The 26,213-nt window shown below is 61.7% G+C and overlaps 2 protein-coding genes across 2 annotated transcripts in view; one reads left to right on the top strand and one right to left on the bottom strand.

Moving 5' to 3' along the window:
* The window catches only part of PACSIN2 (protein kinase C and casein kinase substrate in neurons 2), a 102,605-nt gene extending 81,365 nt beyond the window's left edge, over nucleotides 1-21,240 (top strand). The window contains exons 3-11 of the mRNA XM_056137488.1: nucleotides 7,893-8,049; nucleotides 9,263-9,498; nucleotides 11,651-11,806; nucleotides 12,703-12,878; nucleotides 14,261-14,381; nucleotides 15,941-16,062; nucleotides 17,295-17,417; nucleotides 17,687-17,880; nucleotides 19,994-21,240. Coding sequence (XP_055993463.1) covers nucleotides 7,893-8,049; nucleotides 9,263-9,498; nucleotides 11,651-11,806; nucleotides 12,703-12,878; nucleotides 14,261-14,381; nucleotides 15,941-16,062; nucleotides 17,295-17,417; nucleotides 17,687-17,880; nucleotides 19,994-20,106 — 1,398 coding nt within the window. The 3' untranslated portion in view covers nucleotides 20,107-21,240. The remainder of the gene's footprint in view (nucleotides 1-7,892; nucleotides 8,050-9,262; nucleotides 9,499-11,650; nucleotides 11,807-12,702; nucleotides 12,879-14,260; nucleotides 14,382-15,940; nucleotides 16,063-17,294; nucleotides 17,418-17,686; nucleotides 17,881-19,993) is intronic.
* Nucleotides 1-26,213, bottom strand: part of SERHL2 (serine hydrolase like 2) — a 248,975-nt gene that overhangs the window by 64,976 nt on the left and 157,786 nt on the right. The gene's annotated exons all lie outside the window — the stretch shown is intronic.

The following is a 26,213-nucleotide window of genomic DNA, read 5'->3' as shown; positions in this document are numbered from 1 at the left end:
ATCGGGAATGAGTGGGTGCCGCGGTGTGGGCGGGCAGCGTCGGCCACACGTGGGCCACCTGCTCCCGAGGGCCGGGCTGCAGCGTGGCCCTAATTGCGGGGCTGTGGCTGAAAGTGCTCTGGGAAAGCAGTAGCTAAACACAGCGCAATTACAGAGGGCTGCCGCGCATTACAGCAGATGGCGGCGAAAGTGGCGGCTCACACACGCGCTGGATGCATCCGGGAGCCCTCGGCAGGGCTCTGGCCCACAGGCCGCCTGCGAACTGTCCGGCCAATGTCTCCCAGTGTGAGCAGGGCGGGGCCGGTGGGCTGTGTTTCTGGCCAGGGGCTGTAAGGCTTCCACGCACAGCGTGGGGATCTCCCCCCCTGCCAGCTGCTGACGAGCCCTCTTACCCCGAGGGGTCTGAGACCAGCTAGATCCCCTCTCCCAGGGGAGACTCGGGCCGGCGTGGCCACGGGAAGCCCAATCGTGAAGCATGCCTGGAGTCTCCGGGGAAAGCCTTCGGGGCTTAGTTTACTCCTTCCCAGCAAGAGATACAGCTGGAGTGGGTTGTTCCAGAACCATCTTGTGAGAGCTGGCTGTGGCCCTGTCCTCCGGGAGCCACTGGCTGGGACGTTGGAGGTGAGCTGTCTGCTCTCCAGGGGCGCTGCACTGGTGGAGCATGCGTGTTCGTGGGGTTTACGAGGAGTGTGGGAGAAGATCAGGGCGGCGCGTACTAAACGCTCAGGTGTTAGCTGGGTGAAGGAGTCGTGTCCTGGTGGAAGGAGAGGCCAACGCGGGGACCCAGTGAGTCAGACCAGGATTGATCCACACGGGACACTTGCTGTGTTACCCAGCACTGTCATAAGAGACTTTGAAAAAGGGAGTTGGGGCCGGAGCGATAGTCCAGTGGGGAAGGCATTTGCCTTGCATGCGGCCGACCTGGGTTCTATCCCCGTATCCCATATGGTCGCCCATGTACCACCAGGAGTAATTCCTGAGTGCAGAGCCAGGGGGAACCCCTTTGCATCTCCGGGTGTGACCCCAAAAGACTAAATAAATAAATAATATTGGAAAGATGGGGCATTAGGAAGATGTCCCTAACCCCGCTCTGAGCCGCTGAGGACCCTGGAGCTTGCTACGTGGCACCTGCCGGCGGAGTGCTGGTCAACCCGCCTGGGCAGCCAGGCAACCCCTGAGCATCACCGGGTGTGACCCAAAAAAGCAAAAAAAAAAGGGGGGGCGGAGGAGTTGCTTTTAGTAGAGCTGGAGAGAAGGGACCGTGTCCTTGGTCTATGTGGGCGGAGGGGAGGCGCAGCTCTGCCTTTGTGGGGCTGGCGTTCAGAGATGGGCTGCTGGCTGGGCTGGGCAGAGGCAACGGCTGGTGTTCAGAGACAGGCCTTTGGGGTGGGAACTGTGCCAGAACTCACCTGGAGGCTGGCACCAGAGACCTCTCTGGGGGGAGGTCACACCAGACTGGGTCGCTGGGTGTAGGTCTCCCAGTGGGGTGGAGGGTGGTCCTCATTGCTTCTCGCAAATCTCCTGACTCCTTTCTGCAGCCCGCGGTGCTGCTGCATCCTGAGGCCAGGCCTAGCTCTGGGATGGTGGACAGAGGCCGAGGCGTGGGCTGAGGAACCTGTGAGTGTCGGCGCACTTCTTAGGAACGCCGGGTCCCTCTGCCCTCAGTGGGCTCTGGGCACAAGTGCAGTGTGACCCCGGCAGGCCTTAGGGCTGCTGCTGCTGCATCTTCAAGGGCACCTCGGGGGCCCACAGGGTGGGCAGAGGGCTCATTCCAAAGATGGGGCCAGCAACTGTCCCAGGAGGTCGCTGCAGTATCCACAGCTGGTGCTCCAATGCTCTAGCCAAGGCTGGCCAGAGCCGCCCTGGACTGTGCTCGCAGGGACACAAAGCCAGAGGAGAGGATCTGGAGGTGATGAGGACCCAAGTATCTTGCCGTGGAATGTTCTAGTAATTGTTAGCCCTGAGGAGAGGCCCCTGGCTCTCAGTGCTTGCATCACCAGCAAGAAGACATTTGCTGCTGGCTCCTCTCAGGCTCCCGCTCAGGGGCGGGACACGAGGTGAGCACCTTGCTCTGCTGGGACGCCATCCTGTGGGACTGGGGTGGCTCCCGCCCCCGGGCTGTTTTGTCCTGCTCGCTGCCTCCAGAAATCCTGCCTTTGCGCCTGCCACAGAAGTCCCCCCCGCAACAGTGCACAGTCCTGGGCCCCCAGGCCAGCGAGAGCCTCGGTGGGTGGCATTCAGGGGGCAGCCACCGTGCACAGAGAGCACGTCTCCCCTCCCCATTGGCACTGGCACCCATCCACTTGCATTCCGACCACCCTGTGCAGCCGCTGGCCTGGTGAGTGCCGGCCTGTCTGTGGTTTCCGCCCTTGGCTCCTTGGGGCCAAGTCAGGTAATCCCAGTGCCCCGGACGCGGCTCCCGGCATCCTGGCAAAGCCTTTGCTTACTCAGGTTTCTAAATAAGTCATCAGCCGCGGCTCAGCCCAGCCAGCGTTGACAGCCGCGGCCCAGGGCTCTCCCTGGCAGAGTGCGTTCGGCTCCACCTGCCCAGGAAAGCCGGCCCCGGGCAGGAGCGGTGGCTTCTCCAGCGAACCGGGCGCCTCAGCTGGACTCCGGGGTCTCTCCTGGGCTCCAGCAGGCTGACTCGCCACAGGCTCCATCCAGAGCTGTCCCTGCCTGGAGGAATGGGGCCTGGTGGTGTTCTTTCCACCACTCCCAACTCCTTCTCTTTCCCCGGAATGCCTCCTCCAGGAAGCCCTCCCTGGGCCCTCCCAGTGGGTTTCCTGTACGCCCAGCTGTCATGCTGTGCCTCCAGTTTAGCTCTGGGTGTCAAGGACACTGTTGTCATCTGGCCTTCTGGGCTGCAACTCCGTTCCTGCTGCCTGAGTCACTCAGAGAAAGGATGTGCTTTAGTACCCTCCTTGAAAGAACCGTACAGGTGGGCATTCGTCTCCACAGCCAGTGTGAGGGGCAGGAACCCTCCTGTTAGTAGGCCCGAGCCCTCCTGGGCCCCAGCCCCGTTCTGGCCCCTGGGGAGCAGCAGGGGTGGAGCGGGCAGAGAGACCTTCGGGGCCTCGGAGCAGCCCTGAGTGCAGGAGAGGGGGCCCTCCTGGGCAGCCGTACAGGCCCTCGGGTGCCCCCGCCCTCGAAAGCCTTGTGGAGAGGGGGTGGCGGGGCCAGGTTGCCCCTGTGCTTGGCCTCCTCCTGGGTCCCCTTGGGGGAGCTTCCTTCGCACTCACCACTGCACGCTTGCGTGGCCCGGCTGAAGGTCAGAAGCTGTCCCAGACCAGACTTTGTGCCATTTTCTAGTGGTGACCCTGAGGGATGGGAGGTCTTGTGGGGCCCAGAATAGAGAGAGAGAGAGAGAGAGAGAGAGAGAGACACAGACACAGACACAGACACAGAGACACACACACAGACACACGCCCCCAGCGGATGTTGCTGTAGTGTATTTCCCAGGGTGCCACACTCAGGACAGGGAGGAATCGCATCATGCCTGGGCCCCCAAGTCCCCAAATAAACGCAGACGTTCTCCTTTCCTGCTCAGTTCCCAGTGGGATCTCCCAGCTTTAAGGCTGGCGCGTCTTGAGTGCCGAGGCAGACGAGGTGGCTCAGGGCCGTGCAGGGATGTGGATGTGACTATTTGGGGTGCGGCTAAGGTACCCCCGTGTGAAGGTGGGCCCAGGAGCGCAAGGGTGGGTTCTGTGGGGTGGAAGGAGTGGGGGACCTGAGGAAATGGTCAAGGCAGTGACCCGGGGGTCCTGATGCTGCAGCCACTGGCGTTTACTGGAGCAGCTAGTTGGGGAGAGGGCAGGTGAGGAAGGAGGGGAGGTGCTCCCGGAGGAAGTGCTCTTCTGCCTTTCCAAGGCCCTGGCAAGTCCCCACTGGGTACTTCGTACCTCGGAGGCCCGCCCCACTTGGGACCTCCGACCACTTCTCTCCACCACGGTTTCTGCCTGCAGCAGCCCCTCTGTGGAGGCTGGGGACGGGGGCAGCTCTGAGGTGCCGCCTCCAGCACTGAATGAGACTTGGGAGGACCGAGCCTGCAGTGGGGGCCGCCGGGTCGTCCTGGGGCCTCGGCACACAGCATGCCCGCAGGGCAGCCTGGCTGCTGGCCCAGGGCGGGGCTGAGCTTGAAAATAACTTTGTCTAAACACATCCTTCCTCTCCAGTTTATTTATTGGATCTGTTTTGCCTCGGCAGTCCATCTGAGAACGGGGCCTAGTGGGTTCCCGTGTGTTTGTCGTTTTGAATAATTGAACATCGTGCTCTGAAGAGTGACCTGTAAAGTTGTTGGAATTGGGGATCCAGTTTTTATGACCTGCAGACTGCCGGGGGCCTCGGCAGCCGCTCCCCCCCCTCCTGCTTGGTGGGCGTCAGACCCCGGAGCAGGGCGGCTGGTCTTGCCCCGTGTCTGCCGGGTGGTGCGGCGCATGCGCCTGACGGGGCCCTCGCGAGGCTCTGGGCTGTCCTCCAGCTGAAGGAGGGGGGCCTGGGCAAGGGCAGTGAGAAGAGGCTCCTCGGAGGGGGCTGGGAGGAGGCCAGATGGCCACAGCTCAGCTGGCGGCTCCGTGCCTGTGCCCTGCAGGGCTTGTTCGCGGCCTCGTCTTTCAGAGCCTCGAGCTCTCCCCGTATAGTCACTGTGTGGTCAGCAGCAGCGGTGAGACCCTGGGCCGACCCCTTCAGCTGCAGGGGGCAGGGGGCACATTTTCCTTCTCTCTGCTCAGCGGGGCGCCCCGGCTCCTCTGAGCCATTTCTGTGGGCACAGAGAGGAAGTAGGTGTGGACCCAGGGCCTTTGGGCCGCAGGTTAAAGGTTAAAGGGCAGAGGCGGCAGGTTGTTTGGGCAGCAGTCACAGTAGTTTGCAGGTTGGGGCTTCTGCCAAGTTGCCTCGCGGCGCTGGGCCAGGGTCTGCCCATGACTTTGCAGGTCTGATCAGGGGCTACACCGTCCTCGCTTCCCTGGAGGGTGGGCACCACCGCCTCTGGCCACGAGGCCTCTCGGAGCCTCGATTGCTTTAGGAGCACAGATTGCCCTCCGGCCCTGGATTGTCCCCATCTTGAGTGCGATGGGAGGTGTCAGCGCCCTGCCTGGCAGCAGGGACATGGCCCATTATGATGCTGCGGTTGCTGTGGGGGACCCTCAGAGCCACGCCTTTGCCCCGGGGGAGGGAGATACCATGCCGGGGCCCAGCGGGAGCCCAGCAGGACAGGCCGTCACAGCCGGGCATGGGGGCTGTGTGTGGAAGGACCATCGTGGTCCCCATGTGGGTCAGCCAGCCTGGACCTATTGTGATGCGTCCGCGCCAGCTCTCCAACAGGGCAAGCGATGGCCGAACAGGCGGTGCCAGGGCGGGTGACGCCAGGGCAGGCGATGCCAGTGCAGGTGATGCCAGGGCAGGCAGTGCTAATGCAGGTGGCGCCAGGGCCAGCGGTGCCAGGGCCAGCGACGCCAGTGCAGGTGATGCCAGGGCAGGTGACACCAAGGCCAGCGATGCCAGAACCTGCTCTTGGCCCTGCAGCCTCTGCAGGCTTCGGGGGAGTGGCCTGGAGGAAGACTGGCTCAGGGTCCCTGGGAAGCTGAAGGTAGGACGCTGCCGGCCCGCAGCACCGCTCGGCGCCCGCGGTCTGCGCCGACTCTCGCTGTCTTTGATCAAGCCCCGGGTCTCGGCCCCTGTCTGATGAGTGCACTTCTCAGTCCTGCGCCTGCTCCCCGCTCTCCTCAGCCGGCTTCTCCCCTTCACCCTGCACTGCTGCGCCCCCAGGACACCCTGCTTTCACCCATGCACAGCCAGGTCCCCGGCCGGGGTGAAGGTTTCCGTGGGGTGCCGTGGCGGTGAGGTTGAGGGTTGCCGGGGTGTGCACGTTCTGACCCGATCACTGTCCCGGGTGTGCCCTCTGCTCCGCCCTCGCGCATCCAGTCCCAGGGGTGACGGGCTCCCCTTGCTGTCCTCAGGGTCCCCAGCTCTCCCACCTGATACTGCGGACGGGGATCTGACTAACTTTAGGCTTCCGGTGGGTGAGGAAGTTGAGCACAGCAACCCCGCAGATGTCTTTGTTCCAGCTCGTTATTTCACTGCTCCTGTAGGTCCTTCTCTGCTGATTCTGCTGGCCTCCTCGTCTGAAAACCCAGCTGTTGGCCTTCTCTTTGCCGCCTCCTTTTCCTCTCCCCTCCTCCACACCTTCCCCTCTCCCTCCTCCTTTCTTACCCCTTCTCTCTCTTCCTTCCCTCTGCAAGTACCTGTGCTTATAGGTATTCTGTATCCCTGCCCCTTAGTGGTCCTGAAGATTGGTTCCACGCTGTCCGACCGGAAAGGCCAGTCCAAGTGTCTATAACCTTGGAGGGTTTGAAAGAGGGTCTTATGACCTGAGGCTAAATGAGGGTCTGTAGGAAGACCAGCGGGGGAATGCGTGTACCCCCGTGAGAGTAAGACGCGACCCCTCAGATCACGTTTGTGAGACCGGACGGAGGTCTTGGTGACCTGCCCCTTCCTCCTCCGTTGCTGGCCTTGGGAGCGTCTCCTGCGTCTCTGCATCCTCCAGCTTCCACTCTGAGGGTGCTTGCCCCGTGCGGGACTCCGGCATCCAGGTTTGTCCCCAGTTTCACTCCTCGAAGGCTGAGGAAGAGCCTGTGTACTATGTCCACGGTGTTTTTCCACGCACGCAGTCTTAGATTTTGGTAGGATTGATCTCCGCGTTACGTGCATATGTACCCGTGTGTGTGAGACACAAGCTTACCTGTGTCTGTGAACCCTCACAGCTCTATATTTTGAAATTCCGTGTAAGAAGTCCCGTCTTTCCCAGCAGCGCCTCCGTTTTCCCTGGCACCTTTTTAGCTTTCTTGTTTGCGTTGAGGTCCTGGCCTGTGGCAGGCTCCGGGAAGGCAGTGGGGAGAGAGTGGAGGGAAAAAGACAGGCCCGCCCCCTCTTAGGGTGCAGAGTCGGGGTGCTGGGGTTGGTGGGGGTCCGACTGCTTGAGCTCCGGTTGGGCTGGAGGTGCCCTCAAGTGGTCCCCCTGTCTCGGGCCTGGTTTCACCCTGGCGCTTTGGTTCTCATGGGGAGCTGGTCCGTGTTGGGAAGATGGTGATCACTGGGAGGAGAGTGCTCCGGTATGGTCACCGCTGGCCCAGCCTTGACCCTGGCTGTCCACGTTCAAGATGCTGGGACTACACGCAGTTAGTCTCTGCCCCCAACACTACGCCAAGTCCCGGGGACCTCCCAGGCCGCTGCCTGGCATGGTCACAGCCGCTGCTCCATCCTCGGCCTCCGCCCTGTTTACCCTGTGCCACATGGAACCGGTGTGACCTGTTGGCACAGTCTCTCCCGGCACCTGTAATCATAAACCCCGGCTCAGCTCTGATTCCAGTTACCCGGGTGCTGCTTAACGGGCTCGGCTGACTGTGACCCCCAAGCTTGTCCGCTGGTGGCTTCACAGGCCTGTGCTGTGGTTAGCACGAGATTCAGGCGGGAGAGTGGGAGTGGGGGGTTCAGAGGGCCGTGGGGAGAGTGGGCTGTGGAGGATCCCTCAAGGGGGGCTCTTCCCCAGCTCCCACTAACCCTCTGTCCCTGGAGATCCACCCGCTGACCCTCTGGCTCCCAGCAGGGCACCTTCAGGTTGCAGCCAGATCTTAGAGTTGGCTCCCCCGGCTCCGTGGCAGTATTGGGCGGGGTGTGACGGGGAGACGGTCCACACTTGGCCTGGGATGGCAGCAAAGAGGACTCCCTGCGAAGGCCCCGAGCCCAGGAGCCTTTCTGAGCTCAGGTCGTGGGCCTGGGTCTGAGGAAGCCCCTCCGGTCCCGTCAGGTGACACGGAGTCACTCTCGTCTGTTCCCGCGGCTCACCCGGGAGAGGGGGCATGCGGCCGGGCCCCCTCCCAGCGCTCCTCTCCCCGCAGGTGGGGAACTACAAGCGGACGGTGAAGCGCATCGATGACGGCCACCGTCTGTGCAGTGACCTCATGAACTGCCTGCATGAGCGGGCGCGCATCGAGAAGGCCTACGCCCAGCAGCTGACCGAGTGGGCGCGGCGCTGGAGGCAGCTGGTGGAGAAGGGTAGGCAGCACCCGCCCTGCGCCCTCTCTCACCTCTCCGTGGCTGGTTGGGGAGGGGGCGTGGGCAGGGCTGCTGCCGTCCTGCCGCCTGGGCCGGCCAGCGCTCCCTCTCTCCTTGGGGACCCGGGGCAGAGCCTCTGGGACGCTCCACTGACCTGTTTCTCCCAACGTGGTTCCGTTCACGCCTTTCCCGGGGGTCCCAGTGTCGCTGGGCCTTGCCAGGAAAAGCGATGGTGACCGTGGCGGCCCCACTGTTGCGTCTCAGCAGGAGGCACTGTGGGGTGGGGTGGTGCAGGGCCTGTGGCCTGATGCTGCTGTGGCTGCGGACCCCAGGGCGTCTGAGGAGGCATTCCTGGGACCTAAGCCAGTGAGGGGAATCTCTCGGGGGTGGGGCCCTTCGATGCTGGCCAGGGGGGTCAGAGGCCTGGGGACGGGGGCCCTCAGTCGCCTCAGCCGATGTCGACCTGCACCTGCGGCCCTTTGCACAGACTCTGCCAGCCTGGGTGGCCGAGCAAGTGAGCGGGGTGATGACGGCACTCAGGAGCAGAGCCGTCCCCTCTCGGGCTCGGGGCTTGAGGTTCGCAGAGCACTTGCCTCTCCCCGCCTCGCTGTCTCTCCCGCACCCACAGGGCCCCTCTAGGCCCCTGCCTCCTGAGCACCCATCAAGAAAATGACGGGCTGGGTTGTTTCCTTCCTGAGGACGGGGGAGGGACTCAGGCACCCCATCCCCCTCTTTGGGTATTTCCATCTGGGCCAAAGCAGGTGTCTGCCACCAAGGCCTCTTGCCCCCCGGATACGGCTTCATCCCACTGGGAGCCAGCATTGTGGGGGGGGTCTCTCCCTGCCGCCCTCCCTGGGGTCGGGGGCCACAGGGCCAGCAGAGGGACAGAGGTGGGTGGACCTGTTGCACAGAGGCAGAAGCCAGTGAAAATGCCAAGATTCAGGCTTGCGGGTCTTTTTTTTTTTTTTTTAAAAATAGGTGGGCAACTTCAGACGAAGGAAATGGGTGTAATCCACCAATTTCCCTTGACAAAAGAATGCCAACAAGTCCAGCTTCGGTTCCTTAATTCTTTTCTTCATCCCAGGAGCAGCCACTGAGAGAGACATTTACACAGCCACACGGATGCTCTTGGGCTGGGCTGTGGGGGTGGGGAGGGTCCCCCGGGCCGAGTGGCGGTGCCCAGTAACCCACCGGCCTCTCTCCCTCCGGCCAGGGCCGCAGTATGGAACGCTGGAGAAGGCCTGGACGGCCTTCATGGTGGAGGCAGAGCGCGTCAGCGACCTGCACCTGGACGTGAAGACCTCGCTGATGAACGAGGACTTCGAGAAGATCAAGAATTGGCAGAAGGAGGCTTTCCACAAGCAGATGATGGGAGGCTTCAAGGAGACCAAAGAGGCCGAGGACGGCTTCCGGAAGGCGCAGAAGCCCTGGGCCAAGAAGCTGAAGGAGGTGCGCCCCCTGCTGGCTGAGGCTGCTCTGCCCGTCCGTCCCGGGCCAGCGCTTCCTGGGGCCCAAGATGCTTCGTGCTGTGCTCCCCAGGGTGCTCCCCTCCCTGGGACGTCCCCAGTCCATCTTACAGCCCCGGACACTGATGGAACCATGCCCTGGGGCAGCACACACCCAGCCTCTCAGACACCTGCAGTGCCTCCCCGCCCTGGTCACTGATGGAAAAAGGCCCTTTGGGGGCTGGAGCCTTGGTGCCCTGGGTGGGGCATTCTTGTGTGTGGTCCACCCAGGTTCCATTTCCCGAATCCCAGAGCACTGCTGAAGTGATATCTGAGTCCTGAGTGCAGAGTCCAGGAGTAAGCCCTGAATACAAGGGTGTGCCCTACCTTCCCCCGCCCCCCACAGAGACCCTCTGGCCTAGTAGAAAGGATTAATCAAAATTCTATTCTTCGGGATTTTTTGTTCTCAAATTTTTTTTTTAAGTTTTACCTTAGGGAATAGCCAGCATTTTTTTACAGTAGTCTTCAATTATTTTTTATTTATTTATTTATTTTATCTCCAGCCCCTGGATATATTTTTTACCTCCAGTCTGTTTTCTCAGCGTGGCTATGGAAGCCCTGGGGTCTTGTCTGCAGGGTGACCTGCCTCCCTGGCCCTCAGCATGGCCCCTGCAGCCAACTGGCCGTTGCCTTTCCCTGACCCTGCCCGTGCCCCCACCCTTCTCAGGGCCTCTCCGACAGGCTTGCTTTCTGTCCTTGGTGTCTTGGCCACATCGCCTTTCTCTTCCTCTGTCCCTGACCCTGTTGATGAGAAACCAGTTGCAACCTCGTCTTGCCTCTCGAGAACAATTTCTGACTTCTGACCAGAGGCCACGTCGGCCTGGTGGTGTGCACGTTCTTCATCTCTGTGTGGAGCAGCCGCTGCCTGGGCAGAAATTGCATCCCGAGGCCGCTTCCGAGCACGGCCCCTCTTGGAGCCACCTGTGTCCACCACTCGGCGGCCTGGCCTGCTCTTGCCCCTCGCAGCTGCACCTGCCCGATTTTCATTCTCATCAGTTTTGTTTCCTCTGGTTTTGTTTTCCTTTTTCGTTTTTTGCACCCACCGTCCTTCCCTCTGTTGTTGGGGCTGCAGTGATGGGTGCCGATGGGCGCTGGCACATGCTGTTCGCCGGGGGGTCACTTGGAGTCGCACATCTGCTTCCTGAGGGGTGGGGCCTGCTGGCCACGGGGCTAACATGAGTCTCAGAAACAGCGCACTCCCGGTGTGGTGCTCTGAAGAGCCGGCACAGGCAGCGCTGGGGCCCAGAAGCAGAGCTGCCAGGACCGCTCCCAGCGTGCACAGTCGGCCTGGGCCTGGGACTTGGGGCCTCGCTTGCACAGCAGGACTTTTTTTTTTATTGAATCACCGTGAAATAGTTACAAAGCTTTCATGTTCGAGTTCCATCTCTCCACCAGTGCACATTCTCCACCACCAATGTCCCCAGTATCCCAACCCTCCCAACCCTCCCCCTGTCTCCAGGGCAGACAGCTTCTCCCTTTCTCTCTCTCCTTTTGGGCATTATGGTTTGCAGTATAGATACTGAGAGGCCATCACGTTTGGTCCTTTATCTGCTTTCAGCACACATCTCCCATCCCGAGCGCTCCCTCCAACTATCATTGACTTGGTGGTCCCTTCTCCATCCCAGCCGCCTTCCCCCCCAGCTCATGAGGCCAGCTTCCAACTATGGAGCCGTGTTCCTGACCCTTGTGTCTACTGTCCCTGGGTGTCTGTCTCTATTATGTTATTTTATGTTGCGTGGCAGGATGTTTAGCCCCTGAGGTCTCTCCAGGAGCACGTGGGGCCAGAAAGCCCGGAGCCTTCCTGCCCCTGTGGCTCCATGCTTCCTGGAGGGCTCTCTCCAGCCCTCGTCTGGGTGCTTGCTCAGCCCCGACGGGCCCGGGAGCTCCCTCTTCGGTGCTTTTCCACGTCTTACTCGGTGACTTGATCCTGTGCTTGCCTCCCCTCCCCGCTCCCCGGCCAGACCGTGCAGGCTGGCATGAGGATGTTCCTGCTGTGCCCCTCTGGGCAGCGCGGGAGGGCCCCCAGCTCTGCGGATCCTCTGGTGAGGATTTGGGGTTTTCCTAATGAGCCACTCAGGAGCTCGCTCCTCCTGCAGGTAGAAGCAGCAAAGAAGGCCTACCACGCAGCCTGCAAGGAGGAGAAGCTGGCCATCTCGCGAGAAAACAACAGCAAAGCAGACCCGTCCCTCAACCCCGAGCAGCTTAAGAAATTACAAGACAAAGTCGAGAAGTGCAAGCAAGATGTACTCAAGGTGGGCTGCGCACCTCTGGCATGTCGGACGCACACGACTGCCATCACGGGCGGCACATAGGCTGGTGCCTGGCAGACACGTAACCGTCAAGCCCGTTCCTGGGGGCACCAGACCCCGGGCATTTCCCAGCCCGATGCTGTGCAGGAGTGGGGGGGGGCAGGGCGGCAGCGCGGCGTGACCAGAGGGTGGGAGAGCCAGATTCCCAGTGCTGGAAAGACATGCTGCTGACAGGGAGCCACTAAAAGAAGGTTCTGGAGCCTGGGGAGGGGAGGGCAGCGGGGTGGAGGCCCTGATACTTTCTAATTGCTCTGGAAGGCAGTGACAGGAGTCCCCGTAGAGGGTCAGGCTGGAGAGCGTCCCCAGGAATGTGTACCCAGCAAGAACAGCGCCACACCTGCCCGGTCCCTCAGAGCACTCGCCCTCAGAACCCAGACACGCAGCTGTGGGCATCGGTGACAGAGCCGCCCTCCGCTAGCTCTGCAGGGCCTCCCGGGAGCCCTCGCGGTGCCCAGTGGCAGTGGGAGGCCCCAGAGCTCCGGCCTGGGGGACCTGAGAAGCTGGTTGATGTCAGAGACAGTGGCCTGAGAGGGGCTTGTGGGTGTAGAGGGCTTTGTCTTCGTGCCCCCGCCTGGCCCAGACCTGGATTCCAGGCACCCACCTGGATTCCAGGCACTCAAAGGGCTGGGGGCCTTGGAGCTAGAACTGGAGGGGGACCGGGGGGCGGGCCGGGTCACTGTCCGCGGGGCGCTCATTCCCCTCCGGTCACCCGTGAGGCTGGCTTCCCCTTGTCACCTGCTCCCCCAGCCCCCGTGCGGGTGGGTGGAGGTGTGACTAGGGTCAGAGCAGGGCCGCGGGATGGGGCCAGTGGCGCTGAGCCGGGGCTGGGTTTCCCGCAGACCAAGGACAGATACGAGAAGTCCCTCAAGGAGCTGGACCAGGTGACCCCCCAGTACATGGAGAACATGGAGCAGGTGTTCGAGCAGTGCCAGCAGTTCGAGGAGAAGCGGCTGCGCTTCTTCCGGGAAGTTCTGCTGGAGGTGCAGAAGCACCTCGACCTGTCCAACGTGTCCAAGTAAGTGTCCTTCCCGCCACCACACACGTCACAGTGAAGCTGGGGAAGCCACCGCTCTGGGAAATGTCACCCGGGACCCCTCTGCCGAACCCGCCCACCCGCACCACTGCTCTTGGGCCTGAGGAGGCCCTGCTCCGTGCTCTAGGATGCGGGGGAGGGAACCTGTTCTGGCCACACCGGACCAGGAGCAAGTCCCACACCTTTCGGTGGCACACCCCGGCCCGCAGCTGACCTCTGGCTCAGCCCCGACTTCAGTGGCCCGTGTGAATTTGTGGTATCCGGATCACGGCCAGGAGCGTGAGCGCTCCTCTGTCCCCTGCCTGTCCCAGTAGGCATCTGGGCTGACGCATTGTTGTCCATGTAGTGAAGCCACCAGGGTCCAAGGTCAGGGCCTGCTGTCAGTGGAACATTCATTTCCATGATGGCCTTCTGCCTAAACTCCAAGGCAGCTGTTACTGGCAGCTCCCTGCCTCCGTCCGTTCATCTTTATGATAGTCTCAGACAATAGGTGCTCCTGATTTCCAGCTTATTGGTGGGGAAACTGAGGCTGAGCACAGTGGAATGATTGGCAGGGACAACACAGCCAGCAGACCTTCTGGTCCAAGCTCACCAGACCTTCTGGTCCAAGCAGCAGAGGATATGGTGCCCGTCCCCCGTGGGCAGGTGTCGCCTAATCGGGTCCTTGGTACAGACGGACTGAAGGCAACACCAGAGTGACCCAAACTAGGTGACTTCACTGTCGAGCACGAACAGCCCAGCCAGCAGAACAGTGAAAATACTTGAGACTCTTTGCCTGATTCTGTCCTGCATCCAGGTGCCCCCCTTAAATGGTGGCCATGGATTCGGGCCGCCCTGTTGGCAGGTTTTAATTCAGTCGCCTCCGTGAAGGTCCCGCTCGGAAGCACGAGGGGCCTCGCATTTCCCCCTTAACCGAGGCCACTGCCCCAGCAGAGTAAGGTTCTGAGGCCCAGAGCAGGTGAATCACCGACGTGTGACTGTCCCCCATGGGACATCTGAGCTGTCAGCAGCGGGTGCTGCCGAGGGAAGGGGTGTGGTGTGAGCCAGTGTGGTTGCCAGGCGGCCTTGGCACATCTGCCCACTTTGGGGAGGGCTGCGGGCAGCTCTGCTGACTCCATTCTGGACCCGATAATGGACTCACCCTGGTGGCCGTGCGGCCGGGATCCGGTGTCCCCTGCTCTGTCACCGGGCAGAGCTGCTGCCACTGGTCTGCTCTAAAGCCCATGTGTTGGCAATGCGGCCACGGCTTTCCGGCCTCGGTTGTTGTCACCCCCGTCCGGCTGTGGCCGCCAGATGTGGCGGGGACTTGCATTTCTGCAGAGCACGGGGCCCGAGTGACCGGCCCGTGGCCCTCTCCCATGCAGCTACAGAAGCATTTACCGAGACCTGGAGCAGAACATCAAAGTGGCGGACGCCGTGGAGGACCTGCGCTGGTTCAGGGCCAACCACGGCCCGGGCATGTCCATGAACTGGCCACAGTTTGAGGTAAGGGAGGCTGCGTCCAGCCCCTGGCCGGGGAGGCTGAGCCCCGGGGCCAGTACACGCTGTCCCTCTCCCTCCACCACCACTGGCCTTTCCTGTTGGGCAGCAGCACCGCTGTCTGGAGCCAGGCCACTGTCGCGCCCTCGGAAGCTCCGGGAGGGCTGTGCACCGCCCAGTGAGGGTGCGGCCACTCTGCATGGTCAGGGGATGGGCAGCTCCATCCCAGCCAGCCCCTCCTAGGCCCTGAGAGAGTGGATGCACTGTCCACTAGGGGCCTGGTCCCTGCCTGGTAGCCCCCCCCCCCCACCCCCTCAGCTTGCCCTGTCCCTGTCCACCTGCAGTGCGGCCAGTTCTGGGGTGCTGCCTCCTGGAGCTCCTTGAGAAGTGGCCCTGGGTGCAACGTGGGGACTATTGAGAATCCTGTGTCCCCCCGCACAGGGCACCTGCTCCCAGCATGGGGCCCAGAGCAGGGTGGCCTCACCTCCCCTCGGGTACCCAGCAGGAGGATTCTGGGCACCCAGTGAGCAGAGGGGTCTGGAAAGGAAGCCTTGGCGGCTGAGCAGGGAGGGTGACCTGGCCGGCGCCATGGGGGCCCCTTCCCTGTGGGTCCCGCGGGCAGCCAGCGGGGGTCCAGTGCTTACCATCCCGCTTTCCTCTAATGCCTTGCCTTGTCTTTATTTTCCATGCTTCAGGATGAAGTAAGTCTCCAGTTTCATGGCTTAGTGAGCCCCCAGCCTCCCGTGGGGGGGAGGGCGGGGGGCCTCAGGGCTGCTTAAGAACTCTCAGATGCCTGATCCCAGGAACCGCAGGACACTGCCTGTAGCCAGCTGCCTCTCTCTCCCCTTGCGCGACCCCCCCCCCCCCGCCCCCCGCCCAGCGGTCCCCTGGGTCGCTGGCAGGTGGAGGCAAGCTGGGAGAAGCAGGGCTGCCCGCGCTGTCTCTGTCCCGGCCCCTCCCGGCCCCAGCATGCTGCCCTGGGGGGACACGGCTTTGCTCCTTGGGCCCCCAGCAGGCAGCTCGGAATGAAAAGGAGCTTTTGTTCAGGGAAACCAAGAGGCTCTGCCCCTTGGCACTGCATTACCCGGCTCTCTGCACTCTCCTGCCCGGTTCTGCTCCACACACTCCAGAGCACCCTACTCTCGGGCCTGGCCTCACGCCTCCCGGTACCTGCAGTTCAGAGCATTGCAGGGAAGGGGCTGATGGGCCGCCCTCGGGCTGCCTGGAAGGGGCAAGGAATCTGATGAGGCCCCAGGCTCCCCCCTCTGGCCTCGGGGGGCTGGAGTAAGTGCCCCAGGAGGAGAGGGAAAAGACTAGAGACTTAGGGCGGTACCCAGGACACTTGAGTGGCCCCTACCTCCTTCCAGCCATCTGCTGAGGGACCTGGGGGTCCTTCTCCCGGGGGCTCCTCAGGGCTCCTCCCCAGTCCCAGAAGAGGGGGCGGGAGCTTGAGGCTTGCCAGGCAGTGAGGGGAGCACCGGAAACTGGGGCCAGGGCTGGTGGGTGGGGTTAGCCAGCTGTGCCCCCATAGGCTCCCTGATCTCTGTCCCTTGTGCGCTGCCCAGGAGTGGTCTGCAGACTTGAACCGGACTCTCAGCCGGAGAGAGAAGAGGAAGGCCGCTGACGGCGTCATGCTGACGGGCATCAGCCAAACGGGCGACCAGGCCGCGCCACACAAGTCCAGCAGGTGGGTGCAGGCAGCCCCGGCCAGGGCCAGGCCCCGGTGTCCTCTGCCAGATGCCAGACTGTGCCTTGGGGCCTCGGGAACGTCCAGAGGAAGCCCTGGCCGCAGGCCGCTCGGGCCGCCATAGCCCTGCGGTGTCGGGCGGAAGCCTGGGGAGTCGGGCAGGAGGAGGCGCTGTTGCGTGTCCCCTTTGTCTGGCTTCACTGTTGGCTGAGCCACAGTCGGGGGGGAGGTGGCACTGGAGTCCCCAGAGCATCCGGGACAGCGTGGCTAGACCTTCGAGCAGGCCTCAGGCTTTCTGGCAGACGGGTGCCCTAGGCCCCCCACAGGGGGATGTCTCCCCGCTGGGGCAGCCGCCCTGGCTTCCTGGGCGATGGATCCATTGTCCCTCACCAGCAAGGTCAAGTGACTGGCACCACGGGCCTGTTGCAGAACCCAGCCGGCAGCTGGATGGGGGTGGGACATGGTGACATCACCTCCAGGGAGTTTAGGGGGGTAGGTCCTAGACTGGCCAGTGCTGCTGCCCTGACCCCCAGAAAGTCAGCTGGAGAAAGGTGCCTCAGGAAGGGAGGGGCCGGTGATGTGACGGGTGTCCGGAATGTGGGCAGTGGCAGGTTGGGGTCAGCGAGACTATTGCTGGCTGCTGCGGGTCCCTCTGGTGCCGTTCAAGCACTTCCGCCCTTACCTGCCCAGCTTCAGCTGACCACCCTGGAGCTCCCCCAAGTCCGTCCCCCCCCACACACACACACACGCCCTGCCCTTTCGTTTGCTCCAGCCGTTGCTAGACCCCTTGCAGGCAGGCAAGCAGGCCTCTGGCAAATCGGGCTCCGTCTCTATTCTGGGTCCTGTGAGTCTTCTCCCTGCGCCTCGGACCTGTCTGTGCAGACAGATCGGGATGGGTGTCTTCGGGCTTCCATGCTGCTAAGCCGGGGCTCCCGCACCCGGTAGGCTCCTCGCCAAGTGCCTGCCCGTTCCCAGCATCGGGAGGAGGGCCACGGGCCCCTTGGCGCCGCTGGAAGGGCTAGTCTGTGCGGCCCTGCAGACCGTGTTTTCTGCCCGGCGCTCAGAGCGTTCCTGGCTGCTGGATGCTCCCCATTTCTCCCATGCCACAGGGTGCCCCTGTGACCCTGCAGCAGGGCGCACCCAGGATCACAGGGGCTGCCGCGCCAGGGTCCCCTGAAATCTCTCTCTCTCTCTCTCTCTCTCTCTCTCCCTCTCTCTTCCCCCCCCCTTAGTGACCTGAGTGCCCCGAACAACCCCGCCCGGTCAGCGCTGTCCCTGTCCAGCTACAACCCTTTTGATGACGAGGACGATACGGGGAGCACCGTCAGTGAGAAGGAGGACACCAAGGCCAAAAAGTTGGTGAACACCCTATGCTCGGGGGCCCGGTCACTCGCCCTGTGTCTGTCCTTGCTCTGGCAGCCGCTTGCCCGCTTGGCTCCCCGTGCAGTGCGTGAGCCCGGCCACTCGGGAGGCGCCACGCACCACGACGGCCGCTTTCTCTGTCCCGCGCTAACCCGGGTGCTGGCTGGGGGGCCCACGCGGGGCGTGAGGCTGAGGGCGAGTCCTCCGCCCTGGCCCCCGGCGGCTCCCCTGCTCAGGGCCCCACTCGCCCCTTTTCTTGCAGCGCGAGCAGCAACGAGAAGGCTCCGAGCTACCCCGCCGACTGGTCGGACGATGAGCCCAGCAACCCCTTCTCATCCGCCAGAGCCAACGGGGACTCCAACCCTTTCGAGGAGGACACCCCCGGGACAGAAGTGCGGGTGCGGGCCCTGTACGACTACGAAGGGCAGGAGCATGACGAGCTGAGCTTCAAGGCCGGTAGGTGCCGGGGGGGGCGTTTCCGTTGGGCCACTCTCCTTTGTGGCTCCCCCACCCCCACCCCACCCCCCCAGTGTCAGAGCTTAGCGGTGCTGGGTGGGCACAGGGGTGTCTCGTCCTTTGTCCGGGAGGCCACCCCGCAGGTGAGCCCGCACACACAGGCATGGAGCGGGAGTGCTGCCCGGCCCGCAGCGCCCAGGACAGTCTGTCCAGAGCCCTCGGGGCCCCCCGCCTGTAGACCACGCTCACCCCGTGGCTGCCAGCAGCCTGGCCCCGTTTCCCGGGACAGCCTGGGTCCCCCTCCTGTGCGCTCTGCCTGCCCAGGGTCTCCTGCTTCTGCCGGTCGCTGTAGCTCCAGGGTCACTTCACCAAAGGGCTAAAATGCCCATTCTGAAGCCCACCTAGGGCAGCTGTAGCCCTGAGCCCACCAGCATGGGCCAAAAGGAAGCCCTTCCTTCCTTCCTTCCTTCCTTCCTTCCTTCCTTCCTTCCGTCCTTCCTTCCCTCCTTCCCTCCCTCCCCCTCTCCCTCCCTCCCCTCCCTCCTTTTCTCCCTCCCTCCCTCCCTCCCTCCCTCCCTCCCTCCCTCCCCCCCCACCCCTTCTGGAAGCCCCTGAAAGTGCAGCCACCTCTCAAGGGGTGAATGCCTTACGGTGTGCCTCAGGGACCGCCAGGAGTGAGCCTGGAGTCCCCCACTGCTCGACTCTTCTGGGCCGTGACCCCCCTTTCCAGCTCGGGGTGGTTTTCCTGACACCTTGTTGCTTGAGTCCCAGTGTCCTCACTCTTATCTAGTGGCTCTTTCAGCCGTTTATGATGGACGCAAAGACTTCTGCTGTAAGTGAATTATCACACACAAACTCATCCGAACAAATGTTCGTTCCCATCAAAGAAATTCTTTTTTATTGAATCACAATTACATGGCTTACATGTAATTCATGAATTACAAAGTTATTTGTGATCGAGTTTCAGGCATGTAATGTCCCGACACCCGTCCCTCCACCAGTGTCCCCAGATTCCCTGCCGACCCCCCAGTCTCCCTCTGGGGCAGGCACTATTTTTTCTCTTTTCCCTTCCCCCGCCCCCTTTTAGCTACTGTGGTTTGCCTTCTTGTTACTGACGGGTAACATGCATGTCACGTTACCTTCTTCCATCATCTACCCCTGGTCCAGAGTGACCACTTCTCTCTCTCTGTCTCTGTGGTCCTTCCCTGACCTGTCCCCCCCAGCCCCCAATGGTGATAAGCTTCACGCTGAGGACCAGTCCTCCTCCACTGCCCTCGGGCGTTCGTTACTCCCGTGCTCTGCTTCCGTGTATCCTGCCTGTGAGTGAGTGCATTGTGTCTGGCCCCCTCCCTCTGACTCACTCGGCACGACACCGTCCAGATGGCAGCACGCTGTCCGACCTGGCCCCCTCACGGCCGAGTAGTGTTCCACCGAGTGGACGGACCCGCGTCTTGAGCCACTCACTGTTCCTGGGCACTCGGGTTGTTTCCAGATTTGGGCTGTTGTGAATAATAGCGCTGCAGTGAAACGCAGCTGCCCCTGCTGCGTCGTGTTTCGGGGCCCTTGGGGTGTGTCCCCAGGACTGTTTCCATCGTTCCTTATTTCTGCATTACCCCGCCCCGTTTTCCATCGGAAACTCTCCTGCCCTGCCACCCAGTGCAGTGCCCTTTCCCGGTACTATGAGAGCTGGTTCCTGGCCAGCGCCCTGTCCTCGGTCCCACGCATGCTCAGAACGGGCTGCCAGCACCGTGCAGGGCAGGTGGGAGGAGGGAGGGGGGAGGAGGTGGGGCCGGGTCAGGCTGCAGGGGTCCACGGAGACACTGGGCAGGGAGCGTCCTCGGGAGGACGAAGCCACCACCCTCTCTGCCGACCAAAATCGAGTCTGCTGGTTTGGGGGCCAGAACGGCACGAGGGTCCCGGGCTGCAGCCCTGTGCTCCCTCCAGAGGTCTGAGCTCAGGGGTCCCTGCTGGCGCCTCAGCACAGCCCCGCTCCGCGTACAGCCTGCTCCGACTCGGAGGCCGCCAGACCGCGGCGCCAGGACTGACGGGACCCCAGGGTCAGGTGCCCCCCGTGTGCTGAGCGGCCCCGGCACCTCCGCCTCGTGTCTTGCAGGGGAGGAGCTGACCAAGGTGGAGGACGAGGACGAGCAGGGCTGGTGCAAAGGACGCCTGGACAACGGGCAGACGGGCCTGTACCCCGCCAACTACGTGGAGGCCATCCAGTGACAGCGGGGCCGGGCTGGCGAGGGCTGGAGGCCGTGGGCCCAGGAGAGGCGCCTTCCCCGCCACAGACGGAGGCTCCGTCGCTGCCAGCTTCATGGTGTCTCCTGCAGACAGACGAGCTGCTCCTCCCCGGGGCCGCCACGGGGCTCCCCGCCCCCCCAGGCTGCGTGCGTGCGTGCGTGCGGCCTGGCTCCGTCTGTGCTCCCTGACCCTGGGTGCCCCCTCCCCGGGCCGTAGTGGGTTCGGTACCCTGAATCTCGTTTCCCTGCTTCCGTCTCCGGTGAGGGCCCGTCACCCACCAGTGAAATGAACAAAAATGCCATTTTCTGAGCGAAGATCTTGAGATTTTTTTTTTAATTTAAAGGCTCTTGTACAGTTGGGGTTTGTTTTTTTTTTTATATATATAGATACCTGTTCTTCCATTCATTTGTACTTAAGTTATGGCACAGAAGGATGCTCCGCCCGCCCCCGGGTTCGAGTCCCCTCCGTCTTTGTCAGCAGCCAGGCCAGGCCAATGCCCTGCACCCCACAGCCTGCACCCCGTAGCAGCAGCAGACGGGGGGCACATTTGCTCGCTCTCAGGACACACCTCACGCTCGGGGACCTTGGTGCATTCCCCAAGGCGACTCTCACCGGTTTGCCATATTTAAAGCCTATTTTCACACTCTACACCCTGACTCCTCCCAGCCACCCTCGGTGCCAGGAGTGAGACTTCTTGTCTGCGTTCCAGGCGCTCTCGGGGGCCGGGAGCACTGTCTGCTGTCTCGCTGAGTTGGGGCCTGGGACACAGGCCTGGCTGCTGGGCTGGACGCGGGGCCCGCACAGGAGTAAGTCCGAGCGGTTGGACCCCCCGGCTCCCCGCCTGCGTCCTTCCCGTAGCACAACACTGGAAACCTCCGTCCTCGGCCAGCCACAGAGGCCATAAGCGCCCCCTCCTCGGGCACCCCCGCAGCGGGCAGGCCTTCAGGGGCGCCCGGCGGGGAAGGCACACGTGTCCCTCCCACCACACAGTACCTTCCCGGCAGGAACTCGCGTTCCCTTGCTACAGATGACCAAAATTCTCTCTTCAGTTTAGGAATGTCGTTAAGCCGCTAGAATTTTAGAAAAAAAAAATCAATAAACAGTTGATCTTGCAAATCTGCCAGCGTCTGTACCACATGCAAGCCTCGGGCATGCGCCCCAGCTGGGGACGTATCTGCTGCGACTCCTGGGCCACCATCCCGGATGCCTCCCCTCAGGGCTCCCCTCTCCCCAAAGCCTGCCCGTGTGCTGTGGGCCTCCCTTAGTGGGTGCCAAGTCTCCCCAAACAGCAGCACCTGGCCTGGGGGCTCTCATCACCCTGCCTCTCGGAACCCTTTTCCTGCCTGTGCCGGGCTCGGGGAGGCCCGAGACTGTGTGCCCGCTGGGTGCTAAGGAGCGCAAGGGAGGCAGGGGGAGATGGGGTACACCCACCTTTGCAGAAGATGCGGAAGAAACGTTGGGCTGAGTACTCCAAGGTTCCAGGACACCTGGGGCTCAACCCTCATTTATGGAGGCCGCAGGGCTCAAAAGTCGGGGTGTAACCTCCCGTCCACCTGAGAGCGACCCGAGGGGCCCTGGGTCCCCTGCCCTGAGGAACCAGCCACCTCCCGCCCCCTCAGGCCTTTCCCTCCTCCCCAGAGAGGTTCCAGGTCCGACTCAAAGGAGACCCCCGGACGACGGGCCCCAGAGTACAGACCCCAGGGGCTGTGTGCCGGCCGTGTGCTGAGCATGACCCCACACTGCTGCTTTCTGTCATGGGGAGGAGCGGCCCCTACCCCCTGCCCTGTCTTGTCCTTGCGGGGGGTGTGGAGGGAATTGGGAATCTCTTTTTTTCCTTTTTGCCTCATGCCCAGTGATGCACACAGGGGTCCCTCCTGGCTCTGCAATCAGGAATGAGTCCTGGCGGTGCTCAGGGGACCCGATGGGATACTGGGGATCGAACCCGGATGCAAGACAAATGCCCTCCCTGCTGTGCTATCACTCCAGCCCCCGGGACTTGGGAATCTTAACTCAGCCCTCTGGGCCTCAATTTTCCCAAAATGGCATCTGCATCCAGCTGGAGGAAGGGGTGAGGCCAATGCCACGAGCAAGCACCTCGTGGTCCCTGGTGCGACCCTCAGGCCTTGTGCCCCATTTCCGCCAGCCATGTTCCATCCCCCCAGGACCACTGCTGCGTCCTGACCCAAGGTGGGGTCTCCTGATCCTGGGCATCCACAGCACAGGGGCTCCGCCACCCCTCAGTCCCCCACCTGCCGGACTAAACACCCTGGCTGTATGGCCACCTGCATGTGGCGTAGCCGGTGGCTCCCCAGGGAGAAAGGGCACGCGAGGGTAAGGTGTGAGGTGCTCACGGTCAGAGTGAAAAACTGGGGGTGCCGAGGTAGGCCTGAACCCCAACGCTGGGAGGGAATTGGGGGGCTGAACAAGCTGTGCGGGATGCGGGTGCACTCAGGAATAAGGACCCCCGGGCTTGGCTTCTTCGAAAATGAGCCTGTCGCCAGGGCCCCAGCTGGGCTGTCCCACCTTGGGACACGCCCTGGAGACAGGGTCGCTCATGCTGCAAACTGAGTGAAACCCGAGGGTGCCCCAGGCATGCTCAAGATGCTGCTGAAGTCCCAAGGGGTCAGCCACAGATCCAGGAAACGGTCACGGGGAAACACGTGATTCCAGGCGCACTGGGAGGAGAAAATCGCCAAGAGCGAAGGAGGGAACTGGGCAGGGGCAGATGAAGAAAAACCTTTGCACTGTGGCGACGGAATCAAGGTTGGGGTGGGAGCAGACATCGGGGACGCATCAGGACCCACGGGCAGAGGGCCGAGACAAGGGGGAGGGGCCTGTCTGGAAAACAAGGCCTCAGGGGGAGCTGGGCACCAGTTGTGGTTCTGGAAGGCAGATGAGTTGTTACCTACTGGGGGGACACAGGGAGGGCGCTGACAAGTGCAGCATTCGAAAGGCCCACTCACGCCAGTGGGCAGAGAAGTTGTCACTGGCCCCCGCACACACACATCATGGGACCCTCGCCCTCAGGGGGTAAGGGGACCCCATGTCGGCACAGGATACCAGAGAGCCTGGAATAAGTCAAGGGTCCCTGGCTCTTGGCGGGTGGCGGGTACGTGTCCGTTACGCTGACAGCTCAGCATTCACACAGCTGGGCTCTGTCCTGTCACTGAATGTGGGTCGGATGATAGTATTGAGGCCGAGGACATAGGGCGTAAAGGCCGTGCCTTGCCTGTGACAGACCCCAGTTCAATCCCTGGCACCCCAGATGGTCCATCGAGCACTGTCAGGACTGTCGCCTAAGCACAGAGCCGGGAGTCAGCCCTGAGCATTACCAGCTGTGGTCCCCAAACAAAATTCTACGAATCCTGGAGACTGGAGACCATCTTCTTTTCCCATGGTTTCTCTCAGACCTCCCCACACCCTCTCCACATTCTTATCCAGGGAAATATTGACTAGACCGCGCTGGCATCCAATGGTCAGGGCACAGCGGCCAACACAGAACAATAGTGCCGCTTTTTAGGGCCACCGAGGCGCAGAGTTCATTTTCTCCCTCACAGACCCCGGCTGACAGATGGAGAAGGGTCAAGACGTTGGAAGCAAATGATCACTTGATCACTTCCCGTTAAATCATCGAGTTGCTCGAGCGGGCGCCAGTAACGTCTCCATTTGTCCTTGTCGCGTGCTAGTGTAGCCCAATGACTGTCTGTTCGTTCTAGGAACACGAAGAGCCTCAAACTAATCGCTCAGGGTCTTGACGAAGAAGTCTGACCATCTGGTAGGTGGGCGGCCACGCGATCTTTTGACGTCCCGTGGAATCCAGTCGGTAACGGCTCTAGTCCAGGGGTCGTCTCCAAATCTCATTACGTGAGAAGGAAGCAAGTGAATGATCTCTAAGAGGCCCTGCTGATGTATAAGGGGAAACACAAGACCAGCATAATACGGGCAGCCTAGGTTCGATCCCCGGCATCCCATATGGTGCCCTGAGCACCGCCAGGATTCCTGAGTGCAGAGCCAGGAGGAACCCCTGAGCATCTCCAGGTGTGACCCAAAATGCCAAAAGAAAACAAAAAAAGAACAGCGTAATAAATACAATTGATTCTATGAATAATACAATACATTGTGCAAGCACACTTGTCACAGGCAACCTGGTGTCCTGTTATCCCCTGGTAACCAATGACCACAGGCATTGTGTCTGGAAAAGCTCCAGGTGCACTATCTCACACGTGCAAGGCCTGGACTTCGATCCCAGTGCTCTGGGTGTGGCCTGGTGCCCTCCCCACGGCTGGGCCAGCGCAGCACCACAGTTCAAGGTCCTGGCATTGAATTGCCAGTGCCCCCTGAGCACTGCTTGGGAGCCCCGCCCCACCCAAGAAAGCAACTCATCTCATTCTGTGGCTTAGAGCTCTGCCCAGCGTGAGCCTCAAAGGGAACAAGTGACCATGGGCTCAGCTAGGTAGCTGGCAGGTTTGGGCAGAGGGCCTGTTTCCGCGTTCTCTCTGCCTCCCGAGGCCGGAGCCTTGGCAGGGGTGGGGTGAAGCTGTTCAGGTAATAACCGGTTGTGGTCTGGCCGTTAGCTGAGTCTTCAGCCATGGGGGTTGGGGGGAGGTGGTGTTGAAGGAAGGTCCGAGAACCTTTGGGCAAAGGCACGTTCCTGCTTCAGCTGATGCCGGCAGGAGCAGGCAAGCCGACCTGTGCCTCATCCTCTCCCATCCTCTGTCTCTGACCCCAGCTGGGAAGCAGGTGGTGAACACGGGCCTCCTGGGCCATCCAGAATCCAGCCCCCCTTTCCAGACTCTTCTAAAGGAATCACGGCAAAATCCAGTCATCACAGATAACAAAACTCGTGACTCACTCAAGGAGTCAGTCACGCCTGTTCCACATCCACAGGAAGAGTGAGCAGAACAGAGTCCTCGGCCCCAGGTCTGTCAGGGCCGCGACATCCACTGACATAAAAGTTTCTGCAGGGGCTGGAGCGATAGTACAGCGGGGAGGGTGTTTGCCTTTCACGCAGCTGACCTGGGTTCGATTCCCAGCATCCTATATGGTCCCCCGAGCACCGCCAGGAGAAATTCCTGAGTGCATGAGCCAGGAGTGACCCCTGTGCCTCGCCGGGTGTGACCCAAAAAGCAAAAAAAAAAATAATAAAATAAAGTTTCTGCAGGAGGACGTGGCCCAGCTTCTTCTTACCCACGTCGGCTGGTTATGACACTAGCTAGAACTTTCCCAAATGAGGAAGGGATGGCACGTAATTTCCTCGCGTCAATCTTGGTAAACACTAAATTTTACTAATGATTTCCAGAGGCCCAGGTAAGTGTTGACCCAGGTCAAGACATTCTTGAAAAACAAGGTAATGGGGTTTAATTTAAGCTTTATAACCAAACCGGTTTTGTCCGCTCAGGGAATGAATGGACAAGGCCACTCTTCACTGAGCGTCCCGTTTTAACAATCGCTTCTGCAAAGCCCCATTCTCCGTGCAAGACAATTCTAAGTGTTAGGAACACCTCGGAGGGTTATTTTTCCGCCACACCTGGCGAAGCACTGGCTGAGTAAACCCAGGACACTGCAATTCCCAGAGCTCTGAAAAGTCAAATTTAATTTTCTTTTGGTTTTGGGGGCCACATCCAGTGGTGCTCAGGGCTTACTCCCGGCTCTGTGCTCAGGGATCACTCCTGGCAGGGCACCGGGGACCAGATGAGATGCAGAGGATCAAAGTCATTGGGCCACGGGGCTGGAGCGATAGCACAGCGGGTAGGGCATTTGCCTTGCACGCGGCCAACCCGGGTTCGATTCCCAGCATCCCATATGGTCCCCTGAGCACCGCCAGGAGTAATTCCTGAGTGCATGAGCCAGGAGTGACCCCTGTGCATTGCCGGGTGTGACCCAAAAAGCAAAAAAAAAAAAAAGAAAAAGTCGTTGGGCCATGCCCTCCCCACTGCACCCTCTGCGACCCCCCTAATTATTTTCTTTTCCTCTCCAGTTCTCCGCCTTATGTAGCGGGCAGGTGGCCGCCCGGAGTAGCGGCGTCTGCTGCTGCCCGTGCAACCAGCCCAAGCGGCGGGGCCGCCCGCCTCTGGCTGTGCGCGTGGCAG

Source organism: Sorex fumeus, unplaced genomic scaffold (assembly GCF_029834395.1).
Source record: "Sorex fumeus unplaced genomic scaffold, SorFum_2.1 ptg000125l, whole genome shotgun sequence".
In the NCBI taxonomy this organism is placed as follows: Eukaryota; Metazoa; Chordata; class Mammalia; order Eulipotyphla; family Soricidae; genus Sorex; species Sorex fumeus.
The sequence above is the reverse complement of the archived record's forward strand: the minus strand, read 5'-3'. Positions and strand labels throughout refer to the sequence as shown.